The sequence below is a fragment of the Sturnira hondurensis genome, unplaced genomic scaffold (genome assembly GCF_014824575.4).
Source record: "Sturnira hondurensis isolate 20B ecotype Veracruz unplaced genomic scaffold, ASM1482457v3 Scaffold0000880, whole genome shotgun sequence".
Taxonomy (NCBI): Eukaryota; Metazoa; Chordata; class Mammalia; order Chiroptera; family Phyllostomidae; genus Sturnira; species Sturnira hondurensis.
Window position 1 is genome coordinate 19,915,268 of NW_028073511.1, and position 14,567 is coordinate 19,929,834.

General features: G+C 42.8%; 1 protein-coding gene across 2 annotated transcripts; it reads left to right on the plus strand.

The window, feature by feature from the left end:
* The first annotated feature begins 1,790 nt into the window (after positions 1 to 1,790).
* Positions 1,791 to 10,812, plus strand: GCSAM (germinal center associated signaling and motility). Of its 2 annotated transcripts, none has more exons than XM_037055287.1 (5): positions 1,791 to 1,965; positions 5,729 to 5,782; positions 6,808 to 6,854; positions 8,495 to 8,523; positions 9,389 to 10,812. In XM_037055287.1, the coding sequence occupies exons 1-5, from the start codon at positions 1,937 to 1,939 to the stop codon at positions 9,632 to 9,634; spliced, it is 405 nt and encodes a 134-aa protein (XP_036911182.1). In that variant the 5' UTR covers positions 1,791 to 1,936; the 3' UTR covers positions 9,635 to 10,812. The 2 variants fall into 2 exon arrangements, with proteins under 2 accessions (XP_036911182.1, XP_036911189.1); XM_037055294.1 differs by having other exon boundaries at positions 9,392 to 10,812.
* Positions 10,813 to 14,567: the final 3,755 nt, after the last annotated feature.

The following is a 14,567-nucleotide window of genomic DNA, read 5'->3' on the forward strand; positions in this document are numbered from 1 at the left end:
ATCAGCAAAATGGCCTTACTACCCAAAGTGATTTATAGAGTCAATGCAATCCCAATTAAAATACCCATACCATATTTCACAGATACAGAACAAACATTTCAGAAATTTATATGGAACCATAAATGACCCCAAATAGCTGCAGCAATTCTGAGAAAGACGAACAAAGCAGGAGGGATCACAATACCTGATATCAAACTGTATTACAAAGCCACTGTAATCAAAACAGCCTGATATTGGCATAAAAAGAGGCACATAGACCAATGGAACAGAACAGAGAGCTCAGAAATAAATCCACATATCTACAGTCAATTACTATTTGACAAAGGGGGAAGAAGAATAAAATGGAGTAAAAATAGCCTCTTCCACAAATGGTATTGGGAACTCTGGACAGCTACAAGCAAAAAAAATGAAACTTGATCACCAACTTACGCCATACACAAAAATAAATGCAAGGTGGATAGAGGACTTAAATATAAATCATGACACCATAAAAGTCCTAGAGGAAAACATCAGCAAAAAAATATCACACATTTCATGCAGCAACATCTTCACTGATATGTCTCCTAAAGCAAGGGGCATAAAGGAAAGAATAAACAAATGGGAGCTCATCAAATTAAAAAGTTTCTCTATGGCTAAAGAAAACACATTAAACTGCTATTTATAGACTTGAAGTTTGGCTTGAAGTCTGGCTTTTTGTACTTATCATCACTTAGCTTAATTTAAGATCCTGGTGCGTTGTTGCACACATCAGTAATCTATTCCTTTTCATTTCTGGGCAGCAGTCTACTTGTGTAGATGCAACCCCTTAGCCATTCATCACTTTTTGTGGGGCAGTTATAAGTAAAGCAGCTATATATTGCTTGCCTACAGGTTTCCTGAGGGTCTTCATTTTTTATTTCACTTGGATAAACATCTAGGAGTGGGATTGCTAAATTGCATGGTAAGGCCATGAAAAATGGCCACACTGCTTTCCCATCAGCAGTGTATGAGACTTCTAGGTGTTCTGCTCCCCTTGCTAACACTTGGTATTATCAGATTTTGTTTTGTTTTCACTGTTAGCCATTCTGATAGATGTGTAAAGGTATTGCATTACAGTTTTGATTTACATTTCCTAATGACTTTTCCAGGGTTTATATGCCATCTGTATGTGGGTGTTTTTTCATCCTCACCCAAGAACATGATTATGATTTTAGAGATGGGAAAAAAAGGAGACATCAATTGGTTGCTTCTCATATGTGTTCTGACTGGGAATCAAACCTACAATTTAGGCATGGGTTCTGACAGGGAACTGAGCCCACGATCTTTCTCACTTTACAGGACGCCACTCCAATCAAGTGAGCCACATGAGCTGGGGGCCATTGTATATTTTTCTTTGGTAAAGTGTCTGTCAAATATTTTGCTTATTTTGTTATTGGGTGTCTGTTTTCTTTGTAGTGAATTTTGAGAGTTCTTTGTATGTTCTGAATAAAAATCCTTTTAGCAGATGTAAGATTTGCTAATATTTTCTACTGTTCTGTGGCCTGACTTTTAATTTGTTTAAAACCTCTCTTGTTTTAAAACCAAATTCTCCCCTGTCACTTTTTAAGTGCTTAAAGGTGGTTTAATAAATGTAGGTGTCTGAGGGGAAAACTTCATGGTTTGTCTATAATTGCAGACGGGGCTTCCCCAGGCACTCAAATCTTTCACTGACCAGTGACTCTGGTGAAGACCAATAGCCTGGTTCTTTCAGGCTCTAACATTTTAGGAAGTTGTGCATGTGTACACCTCTGACTCTCTTCTTCCTGGGCTCCTCCTCCCCTCTGCAGAGAGATACGCTTCTTCTTTTAGCTCTCTCTGCACTGGGGTGGCCAGAACAACGCAGCTCCATCTCTGAGTCAGAGCTGCCTTGACAGAGCTCAAGGCCCGCAGAGAGGGAGGCACCTGGAGGACTGAGAGGATGGGGAACTCTCTGCTGAGAGAAAACAGGTGAGTCCAGGCTCCCTAAGAGGGACCGGAGGAGAGGGGTCAGGGCAACATAGTCAGAAAGAGAAAAAGAGGTCTGCTCTTAGGAAGAAAAGGAATTGAGTAAGAAACTGATGAGAATGATGGGCCTTCTATTGTGCCAGGCACCAAGTTCAATTCATTACAAGTGTGGCCTTCTCCCAAGACCACAGTGAGCAGCTGGTGGAGAACAGGTGAATGGGAGAGGACTTTGTCAATGGCGGTCCAGGCCACAGACCACCACCTGGGAAATGGAACAACTTTCTGAGACCCAGAAGGGATGCTCTCCCGAGCTTTTAATGACCCACAAAGAGCTCAGAGATACCACCGCCTTTTTAATCACTGTTTAAGTTCAAAATAAATCACAAACTTTCTGCCATTATGAGGTCATGTCTGGTGCACACTTTCTGCAACAAACTAGGTAAGCAGAGGTCATTGAAATTGGTAGAGAATTTGGCTTAAATTTTCTGGACCTCAGTTTCCTCATTTCAAATGGAAATAATAATATAATACGTAGTTTGGAGGGTTATAGTGTGTGTGATGCTAGTACATAGTGCCTGACACGTAGTCAGATTCAATAATTAGAAAATTTTTCTGGGGCCTTCATGTTCAGTAACATCGAAGCAGCCATTGTATCAGCAACACAAGGAATCCCTAGGGTACAAAGCAAGGTGACCCAGGGAAAATGAGCTAATCTAGGAGTCTTTACAGAATTATGTTTGGTGTCCCAGGTCTTGGTTTATCAGTTCATGCCGCTGGGAGCTACAACAAAACCCAAAATGCCACCTGCCAAAAGGAGGCTCGGTGACCCTGTGACTTGTCTCCCGCCCACCTCTCGAGAGTCCGTGAGCGCTGTCTGAGACCTCTGCTCCCAAATCCTCACAGTCCTCAGTCACTCTGCTACTCTACCATTCTTTTAGCAGTTTATAAATTCCCGTTTTTGTGTCCAGATGTGAGATCCTCAAATACAGAGATCGTTTCCTATTCACCTTTGAATCTCTGTTGCCAGGCATTGTTTCTGACGTATGGTAGCTGCTCAGTAAGTGTTGGGTGAATGATTGGAAATGTGGAGAAATACTGTTGAGAAGGAAAATAAAACTAAATACAGATAGACGTGACTGAGAAAGTCATGATTGATGTCACATCTGTAATTTTGGTTTTTAGAACTGTGATGTGGGGGTAAAGGTTTATAACATGAATACTGTTGTAAAAAACTAGAAAATATGTAAAGTATAAACAAAAAAATAAACTGGTAAATCCCAGTTATAACTGCTGATAATGTTAGATGCATTATCTTTGTCAATATCTAGATTTTTCTAGCCATTTGTATTCCTTCATCTGAGAGAGTCAACAATGTCTTTAGCCCATTTTCATTTTGGATTTTGGTCAACTTTGTTTTACTGAGAATAAATTTTATTTGTATTTTGAAGGAATTAACCATTGCTCATAAATATTACAAAAAAATATTTCTCAGTCTGTGTTACTTATGCCATCCAGACTTTTTAATATTTTTCTTATTATATTTTTAAACACATTTGCATTAAATCTAGAGTGCCTTTTGGTTTCTACCAATTTATGCTTAAAATTCTTCCCCTACCCCAATATAAGGCAAATCTACACTATGATTTCTATGGCAATATTATTTTACATTTAGCCTCATACATTCAATATATGGTATCAGATATACCTATAAATATTTCTTTCCAAAATATTAGTTAATTAGTTGGCCCAGCATCTTCATTTCCACGTTGATTCAAAATGTCTCCCTTAATATATTCAAAAGTCTCATATTTACTTGCATCTGATTTTCAACTTTACTCTTGCTCCCTGATTATCATGTAGTCCGCACACTGTACCATGTCTCTCCAGATCAAATCTGTTACAAAAGCCAGGAAAACTTCCCCATGCCCTCACTCCAGTTGGGCAGAATGGCACCTGTTCCTTCAGGAGAGATCTCAGAGCCTTAGAGAAAAACATCTGAGAAGCAAACCCACTCTTTCTGCTTACTGGTTGGAGGGCCTCAGACACATTGTCTAATTTTTTTGTCCACGACATGGACAAAATATGGTTATATTTTTCAACAGTTGCCTCACTGGTAAGAAAAATATAACCACAGCATCTACATCATGGATTTATGCTAGGATTAAATGTAATATAACAAAAATGTATATGTTATATACATTTATATATATATTTCATTATATATAATAACTATCTGTAGTATAAGGAGTATATATGCAGTGTGTGTGTGTGTGTGTGTGTGTGTGTGTGTGTGTATGAATAAAGAGTAGAGTAAGTACTACGAGAGACAGGACCCTGGAATTACTAGCCCATAGCCTCGTGTCATGGATTCATCTGGCGTCCTTCACAGAGGTTATCTGAACACACTCCAAACCAAAACATCCTAATTGAAATGCAAGAATATATTGCAGAAAAGTTGAGTGGGGAAATAACCAGTTTAAAAATAGCTTTGGCTCATATTTAACTTTATTTGACCTCCCTGAAGTAAGCAGTATAAGCAACCTCATTTTACAGACTAAGAAACTGTGGCTCAAGGAGTCCAGAGGTACTGATCCAGTGACTTGAAATCCACTGTCTCCTTTGATCTTACCCCCAGATCTCCTCAGTGAGCCTTCTGTCTTCGAATTGGTGTGAGTGGATGGTTTTCTTCTGGTGTTCCTTTAGCCACAGAATCAGGAAATATAAACCCGTGGCTTAAAGAATCCTGCGTATAGACCAAAGAGGAGGAAGAACTACAGCCATGCCCCTCAGCCCCAAAAGCTCTGGTGGTACATTGACCCTAGAGGCTGTCAGAGCACCCTGGTGCCCACAGCCAAAGTCACACGTAGCATCCTTGCCTCCGTGCCCTAAGTGGCTTAAAGAATCCTGAATACGGTCTGAGGAGGAGGAAGTCAGAAGTGGAGGCAGCCTCGCCTCCACTCCCAACTTCCTGGGAAAGGTCACAGGGGAAGTTATTCAGGGATGGTGTTTTCCAAATGTTTTTACATGGCATTACTGGAACATATAGTACTTCATAAAGGGATTTCACATTCAAACATTTAGGATTTGACTACGACTCATGCTCAGAAAGATGCCCAGAAGGACTCTTTAGACTTCAGCCTAGATGTCTGACTGCAGAGAGAGGCTGAGCCTTTCTGCCATAAAGAATATAACAACACCTGTTTGTATGGTCATACCCTGGGGCCAGGGAGGCAGATTCGATGGTCTTCTGAGCCAGTCAGAGTTGCTCCTTTCTAAGCTACTTATTCATTTATCAAATATTTATTAAAAGTATAATTGCTACGTGCCAGGCACTGTGGCATATGTTGGTGCTATACAACATGATGAATAGATAAATATGGTCCCCAACCTTGTGAAGCTCACTATCCAGTGTGGAATATACAGATGCAAGCAGGCAATTATAATATGAGGTGTATAGGAGAAATTCAGAGAGGAGCCAGGTAAATCACTGGAAGTGAGCATGAAAGACCCTTTTCCTTTCCAGAGAACACAGCAGACAGTTTCTTCCCTGACAGTGTCATCTTCATAGTCCCCAAGAGCCGGTTAATGTCCTGGAAAGACAAAGGCGTTCTAGCAAGATAGGTGTGTCCAAGATAGATGTGACCTAGAAAGAATACTCTCTTGGAGAAAAAGAAAAAAGAAAGCTATTTCTCAGAAATGGCAAAGGGAAGAGAGTCACCCCAACAACGCTGCAGAATTTAACGGTGTGATTTGTATTATCTCTCAGGTATTTCAGGCGCTGGGACTGCCATTTCACAGAAGGGTGTTTCTGCCTTCCATGGTGAGTGGAGTATGAAACATGAGCATTGTTTTCTGGAGCTATTTCTTGAAGTGTGGTTTCAGTGTGTCACTTGCTGTAAGTTACCTGTTAACTACCCGCTGTCTGTGGCCACAGCGGAAGCCTGTCACTAGCCCTGATAATTATCATCTGAGAGTCAGTCAGGGAAGCGATGCTTCAGGCTTGCTGAGAAACAGGAACAGTAGTCTCATGGGTGGTACGTGCTCCTCAAACAGGAAAGCCACAGAAGCAAGGATGAAACTGGCTACCCATGCAGAGAAAGACTCCTCAGCCACACTGCAAATCCCAGAGTCTCCGTGTACGGAAGTACACATTTCTGTCCCTTGCACAGAGAATTTATAACCAGGGTAATTATCCACCCTGGGAGACACCTTTGAGAGTGAAAGGGATGCTAAAATAGGTAAGGATCGCTCAGTGATTGGTATCGACATTAACTAGACCGTCATAGCAAATGAGGACATATAGTCACTCTCGTGAGAGCAGATGTCATCCTTGGCTACTGAGATGACAACAGGCTTCTATTACATTTATATAATGTTGTTGTTGTTTTCAAGGAGTCGTCTATACAGTGTGGTTGCCTCTGTGCTCATATTGGACATATCTGTCTGTGTGTGTACTGGTTTGTTTGGAGAGCATAGATTGGGGTTAGGGCTGGGGCTGGAAAAAAAGTGGCTTCTTAACTCACACGATACAAAAGAAATCAGTATTTTGTCATAAAAATATCTCCAAAAATGTTACCTATAACATCACCATAATTCCCCATCTATAAAGCAATTTTATATCAGCCTTAGAAAAGGGAGAAGAGAAAGAGAAACAAAAAAAGTGATTCTACTCTGTCTCCTTCATTTTTCCTTTTTTCTATCCTCTTATTTACTAATGCGGAAGAAGACATTATAAAGGCCTATAACTTCAACAAACACAAGAGTTAAGAATAAGCTTTTATAAGGAGTATAATTTCTGTTGAGAGTTTCTGAACAATGAAACAACCCATCCTCTTTCTTTTACAGGAAAAAATTACACATTTTTAAAGCCAGACGAGATTTCCCAAAGGAAAGTAAGTTATTGCTTTCATATCACTTTCGCTTGTGACAGACTTACATTTCCAAACCACCCCTTCTCTGTGTTTCCACAGCGCCTTGGGCATGTTTCTATGAAACTTACACATTTTGCTGCAATTGGTCCAATTGCATGTCTTTGTTTCTCCACTTGACTGTGAGCTCATTGAAGGAGGGACTGGCTTATTGGTGTCCAAATTTTTCAGTTAGCCCCTGAGGTTTGGAGGCTGCAGGAGTGAACTGGGAACAGTAAGTGCAAAAGGTGGAGTGCGCGGGCCCCCAGAAGGAGCAGCAAGGAGGCCAGCCTGGCCACAGAGAACACACAGGACAGGCAGGGCCTGGTCGTCAAGTTTAGTAATGGGGCTTTCGTCTTGAGAATTTCAGAAAGTACTGAAAGGCTTTGTGATAAAAACACCACCCAGGTTGCTCTGCAGAGAACATATGGTGGTAGGGACTGGCCAAAGCAGATGCTGGAAGACCACACAGAAGCTGATGCAACGGTGTCTGGAGACACAACAGGGCTGAAGTTAAGGAGAAAGAAGAATTCGAGGAGAGGGTAGTGAATGAAGTCACATGTCAGGAAGAGACTAAGAAAGCTTAGGCCCGAGAAGAGGTCACTGCATTTCTAAGGAAGAAAAACAAAGTTTGCATTTTCCTTCCTGGGTTTAAAGAGGAGAGCCTAGTTCATTTACTCGGAGTCTCAGAAACTGACCCTGTCAGGTGTGTGAATGACTAATAGAGGGCCGCCACCCTGGCTGGTTCACAGGGGAACTGTGGTTCCTGGGAAATCCCAATCTGCGTCAGAGCAAAACATGATGAAAATAAGACCTCTTCTGTGGGAAGTCGCAGTCCCTTTCCCTGTAGCCATGGTCAGGGCAGTCCTAGCAGCCGTGGGGCTCCATGGCGACGTGAGTGTCTGAGTGTCAGTGCTGAGGGAGTGTGACTCCAAATGCAGATGCTCACGGCCCACCCACCTCCTGTGTAGGGTGGGTTCCATGTGAAAGCGTGGATTTTATATGCTTATTGAGCTGGTGTGTTTGCAAGAGGGTAACAAGTATGTCCATGTGCCTCTTTGTTGAGTGACCAGAGCCAGTTGCCTTTAAATAAACTGGCTTTCGAAAACTTGGGCTGCCAGCAGGTTCAGGAGTCAGAATACTCAGAGTGTCCTTCTCAGCAGTGCTTTCCTGGAGCTCCTGCCCCCACACTCTCCCCCTCCCCTGACACCTACAGTAAAAACTACAACCCTCCCCTGCATCGTGGGTCTCTCTGAGGCCCTTGTCTGCCTCCTGTGCTAGCCTGTGAGCTCCTTAAATGCAGGGTGTTTCTGTCTTTGTCTCCTCAACGCCTGGCACATGCAATGAATTTTGTGTAAGGAAGGAGAGAAGGGAGAGAGCAAGAGGGAAGTGCGGTTTCTTAACCAAACGCCCACTGAATGGGCCCCCCCTCCACTCCGTCTCTCCGCCTGTGCACAGCTCTGGCTGTGTCCTGTTTAGACGGCCCTGTCGTTCCCTGGGGATGTGCCATAGGTCGGACAGTCTGGTAAGGGCTACCCCAGCTGTTCTGTGACTCTCTGGTTTCTCATATCCATGCCCCTGCTTAAGCCTCTTCATGAAATTCATTGAATGTTTTCTTCCTCCAGGTGAAGGAACATCATCTGCTACCAACCAGGTATTATGAACATCTCTAAGCCTTTCCCTAAGTTGACAGTGAAAATGCACACACCCCAGATGACAGGAGTTGGCCTGCATAAACCCCTTTTGACCGTAACAAGAAAGAAAGACTTTAGATGCTCATGTTTGTAAGCCCAGGGGTGTATGCAGGCCTGGTGGCAGGAACCGCAGCCACCTCTGTTGCCCTGTTCATTGAATGAAACGATATTTATTGAGCACTTAGTTTGGGCCAGGCAGTGAGCTGAGCGCTCCACATGCATCGGCTCACAGAACTGCCACCACCGCCCTTTACGATTGGCACTATTATTTCTGCCACTTTACAGGTGAGAAAACACGAGATTAAGTGAGATTCCCCAAATCTAAATAGCTTTCAAGATGGCAGGGGCCTGATTCAGAACCAAGCCTCCCTCCCAAATCTGTGCTTTTTCCTGTGTACTTTGCTGCTTTGCTTTTAATCTTCTGAAAAGTTCATTGAATGAGATCCCTCCTCTTGCATTACCTCCCTTTATATTAATGCAAACATCTCTAGAATGGGTGGTTAAATACCATAAGCCAATCAATTACATGTAGATGTCACCCGAGTGTTCTTTTTTGTAAAAATGGGCTGTTCTGGGGGCCTGAGACTGGGAATTACACGGAGTGGTCAAGGGTTACCCTGGAGCATGGGGCAGAGAGAATCCTGGGCAGGCTGAATATTCTGGCTGCCTGGGGCAGGTGCTGGGGTGGGGGCAGCCATTTGGGGAAAAAAATCCAAGAGATGGAGGGGACGAGCCTTGTGGAAGACAGACTTAGCTTATGTTGAGACCAAAGTATGAAAAGAGTGACAAGAGGCCACGTCTTGATGGTGGCTCTCTTTTGACCAGCAGGACAATGCTGACCAGAGCTCGGCAGAGGAGCTGTGCTATGCCCTCATCAATCATGGAGTCCTCAGGAGGAGGCCGTCGGGGAACTCTGCTGAGGGGCACTATGAGAACGTCCTTCCCCAGGCCGAGAGGCCCAGAGAGTTGTGGAGAGGAACCGAGACTGACTACTCACTTCTCCATGTGCCTTCCACCCCTAGGCATCCTCCTGCCCCAGAAAATGAATATGAATTTCTCCCCACGAGGTAGAAATTCACAAGCTCCTCTCACACCCTGGAATAGCCACACCCTCTTATACCACTTCTGAGGCTCAGTTTTTTCATTTATAATGGAGCAGTTGGACCAAAATTTGTTTCAGCCCAGCAAATAAACCTGGGAGTGGAAGGGCTCTGCTTCTCTCTCCTACCCCACCCCACCCCTACCCCCACCCCCACATATACAGAACAGCTCCTTCTACAGGTGTCTCTTAGATCCTACTCAATATTCAACACCCCAAAATCCATCAACTATCCTGAACAGTCTTTGACAAGGGAGTGACCATATTTGGCTCTAAGCGGCTTTGAAAATGGGCTGCTGTACTCAGAAGCAGGGCCGGGGGTGGGGGGCAGTGGAGGGGTAGGAGGTCCCTGGTACCCTACAGCCACGCATATCACAAAGGGTTCAGCTCCTCTGTCCAGGTTCCTCATATAAAATGTCCCTGGGCTTGTCCTCTGAAGTCACAAGGAATCTGTACCCAAGGAGAAGTCTACTCATTCCACGTGTGTTTATAGGCCAAACTGTTCACTCACAGCTCTAGGTGGGCACCTGCACGTTGCTCTTATGCCATGCCTCTAAGCGGTGTCCTCTGCATAGTGTTCTTTGACTTTCTGGTGGCTTGGTTGGTTATATGGGTTGAATCAGTAAGTTCCAGGCCAAAATTTTATATAATTTTTATATAAATGTAATCCATATGCATTTTTAAATTTTGTATTTAAATCTTAATAAGAAAATTATAACATCAGTGTAGACAGATGTTTGGAGACCCTCTATTCCCAGTATTTTTTTTTTTTTTTGGCTCATTGGCCTTGGCCCAGTGTAGCATTTCAGGTTAGTGGCAGAACTTTATCTGGAGCCTAAGTCCCTGGTTTCCAATTTAGCACTCCTTCAATGTGCTACATAAAAGAGCCTCTCCTCCACAGAATATGTGCCTAGTAAGCAATGCATCACATACAAAATAGGAGTAAAATATCCACGTGAAGAAAATAACACATACACACAATCCTTCTCTAATGAGCACTTCTTCACATGCTCGGATGATGTTCCCTCATCTGTTCTGCAATGTTCCTTGAGTTATATCTATTCCCTAAAATAGTGGTCATCAAACTGTGGCCCCTGGGACAAATCTGGCCAACTGCTTGTTTTGTAAGTAAAATGTCATTGGAATAATATGGCCATAGTCATATGCTTATGTAATGTCTGGGAATACTACAGATTTAAGTAGTTGTGATACACACTGTAGGGCCTACAAAAAAAAGCCAAAAATATTTATTTTTGGCCCTTTTCAAAAAACAGTTTGGAGACCCTTGCCCTAAATAATCAGAATTAAGATAAACTAAACAGACATGTGTTGGGGTATTAATTTGACTTGTAAGAGCTGGTGCCGATAAAATGGTATGGAAATATTAGACCACAAATTAGATGAGTAAGTTCAATAACAATTAACAAATGAGACTATTTTTATATTCACACCTGTTTTCTCAACTTCCTGTTTCAACCCCTGGCTGCTGTCTTAATTTTAAGGATTTTTAAATAGTAAGAGATTTGTTAAGACAAATAATAGATGTATGTTTAATTACTGTTTTGTTCCCCAAACTACTTTGATTTGTTTAACCGAAGTTAAATAATCTTGTTATTTAAAATGCTCTACAAGGACAATGGGGGAGAGGATTGAATGGGGGTGGGGAGTGTCCAGGGTTGGGGGGGATGGGAACAACTGTCACTGAACAACAATAAAAAATTAAAATAAATAAGTAAATAAAAATGGCCCCCAAAATGAATAAAATAAAATGTTCTAAGTGCCCACTAGGGATAAATCCAGTGGCTGGAGGTTGGCTGTTTTCACACAGGTTTTCTGAGACTTCGGCCAGTTGATGGTCTTCAGCCCAGAAGCCAAACAAATCTTAGTGTCTTATCCTCTACTAACTTTCTCTTTTTAGCACAATTCTTTTACATTGAACTCTAACTTTGGCCTTTGGCCAAGATTCACTCAAGTTCAATATGAGGCATGGGTGGAGCTAGGGAATACTGTATGAGATGTCAGTATGGCTTAGGGGACAGAGTGTGAAGTCTGAAGTTAGACAATCAGTTCATCAAATCCTCATTCTCTCTTGTCCTCCCTCCACGGACCTTGAGCATGCAACTTGAAGGCTCAGCTTTTTCACCCACAAACAGGAGAATGCCATCTAATGTATGTAAATCATTCATCACAGATACTGAATAAATGATATCAAAAAGCAAAATGAAACAAAAAGCTTTATGATGTGCATAAAACACCACATGCTTGCCCTGGCTAGTGTAGCTCAGTGGATTGAGTGAGGGCCTGCAAACCAAAGGGTCGTGGTTCGATTCCCAGTCAGGGCACATGCCTGGGTTGCAGGCCAGTTCCCAGCAGGGGACTCACGAGAGGCAACCATACATCGATACTTCTCTCCTTCTCTCCTTCCCTTCCTCTCTAAATATAAATAAATAAAATCTTAAAAAAAAAAACCACCACGTGCTTTTGTGCCTGGTGATCCAGGTCACCCAGCAGTCTTCTAGCAAGGCAGAAACACAAACTTCTGGGTTTTGTACTGCAATTTTTCACTTGGATATCAGGAGGCTGATGAGTTCAAATATTCTTAGTACAGTATGTTATATTTGGTTGAGTTTTATCCTTACCTGTCTGAGATAGTATTTGCCTTTTATCAGGAACATATTAAGTACAAATGCTTAGCCAAAAATTGTTGTTCTTAAAATGAAATTTGAGAGATTATGAAAAAGAATAACATTTGAGCAGAAAAGTCCTTTGGGAGTGCTTTCATGTATCTACAATGTCTGTACAGAATACTAACCCTTTTTTATAGATATCAGGGTTTCTGGTGAAAATTGTGTACCATCTTCACAGAAAAGGCACGTGAGACAAGGCAGTAAGCCAGGGCAAGTGGAATAGCGAAACTGCAACAGATAGTTAAACAGGCAATTTGTAGCCATTTAGTCAATTCTATCTTCCCTAAACCAAGGACACTTAAGAGTAAATGGCGTGCACTTCTCCTCCCCAACCAGAGGGTAAATCAGGGAGCAAGATAACAGAAACCTAATTCGTGTCATTTGCTGACCTCGTCCAAGGACAGATGAAGTTAAGGGAATGAATCTCATTTTGGCACAGGAGTATAAGTTTGATGAATATTCTATTGAGATAGTCTCCAAGACCACTCCTAAACTCCCAGCCTTTAAACACCTCAAAAGAAAAGTCCCAACATACACTCTCCCTCCCAGGAACATGCCCATGACTTTCCCTTCCCGTCTTCTTCCCCGATGGACAAGCATCTCCAACCCAAAGGACCCCATGAGGCTTGCAACCAGGGAGCAACGGGCAGAGGTTCCCAGGTTTGCTCCCTGACCCTGTGCCTAAGATCCCCTTTTCTCTGACTCTTAGTGAGCCAGAGAAGCCCAGCCTAGACTCATTTCTCCGCCTAGGCCCTCTCCTGTTGCTTCCTCTATCCTAGGTCCTTCTTTGTTTCACTGTCCCCAGCTTTAAAATAAACATGCTCTCAAAATTACCTAGACTTGTAATTTGAAATTTTTCCTGCAGAAAGTTAAGAACTCACCCACCACCAGCCAGCCCTAGGCAGACCTGCTCAAGGTCAGGTCCCTTATCAGTAACACCCCCCCACCCACACACACACACAATATTTGTATACAATTTCAAAGAATTGGGAATATAACTACTTAGTCTAAAAAATTCCTGTTCTTAATCTTTTTTAAAATGAGGGTGGGCATTTAAATGATCCCCTCAAGTCACAAATATATCGGAAAACTCCCCTCCCCCATGCCGGTCTCAGAACCATACTCGGCCAAAGGTCACGGAGGCACGTTTTAAGCAGCTACTGAGGGCTCTGTGGTTTCCTTTTTATGTTTAACGATCATCTATAAATAATCCCTAAGTCTGTGAATAGATTTTTATTTAGAACAGAAAAGCAGCACAAGAAAAGGGCAAAATAGGTAAGGAAAATCTACCGTTAACAATAAATAAATTCAAATGCTGACATTATCAGGACAAACTTGGGTTCTACAACTATTCTCCGGGATGGAAGGACACGGGCGGAAGTTGGAAGGTGAGCCTCAGGCCTCCACAGAAGACTTCAAAGAACAGGATATTCTATCTACGCTTCCTGACTCTGTTCTCTTCCTAGCCAGTTTCTTGTCTTCAGAAAGCAACCTGAAAGCCACTGGATCTGAGCATACCTCAGTTCTGCCAACTGTTAAATGGGTCCGTATAAGTCCCTCCCCCTTTCCTACAGATGGGTCTTTTGCAAGGCACTTGGGGAAAGATTGAGTGTCATCATAATCCCAGACAGTCTTCTACCATCTGATAATCACACTTCTCAACTCACCCTTTCCCCTCTCCATTCACGCTACTTGTAGATTCCCAGATATCCCACAAGCCAAACCTGAACTGAACATGCCTCTGGGGTGCCCAGCCAGGTGGGAGGCCACTGATGCTTGTGGTTGCCCAGGGGGCTGAGCTTTGCTTCCCAAAGCTGGGGAGCTCTGGGCTTGTCCTCCTACTTCTCCCGACCTTGGTTTCTTAACTACGAGAGAAGGGGACTGCTTTCTAATGCTAATAACAAAGAAAAATATTAAAAGATGGGTCTGAATGCAGCTGCCAGAAATGCACTAGTGAATAGTGTGAATTAACTTATTTTAAAGCCATAGAAAAGCAATGAGAGCAGAGAAGAGAAGACTGAGAAATGTCTCCCATTTTTCTCAACACTGATCAGTCTCTGAGTAGAGCAGGAGTTTATGTCCAGAGTCCAAACCTAAATGGGAGAGGAGAGAAAATTCATTGAATCCTGAGGAGGCACAAACACACATGAAAAAAGGCAAACCTGTTTATCCAAGTCCCACCACTGCCTCAGGATCAGTTACTGTTCTACTTCCTAGG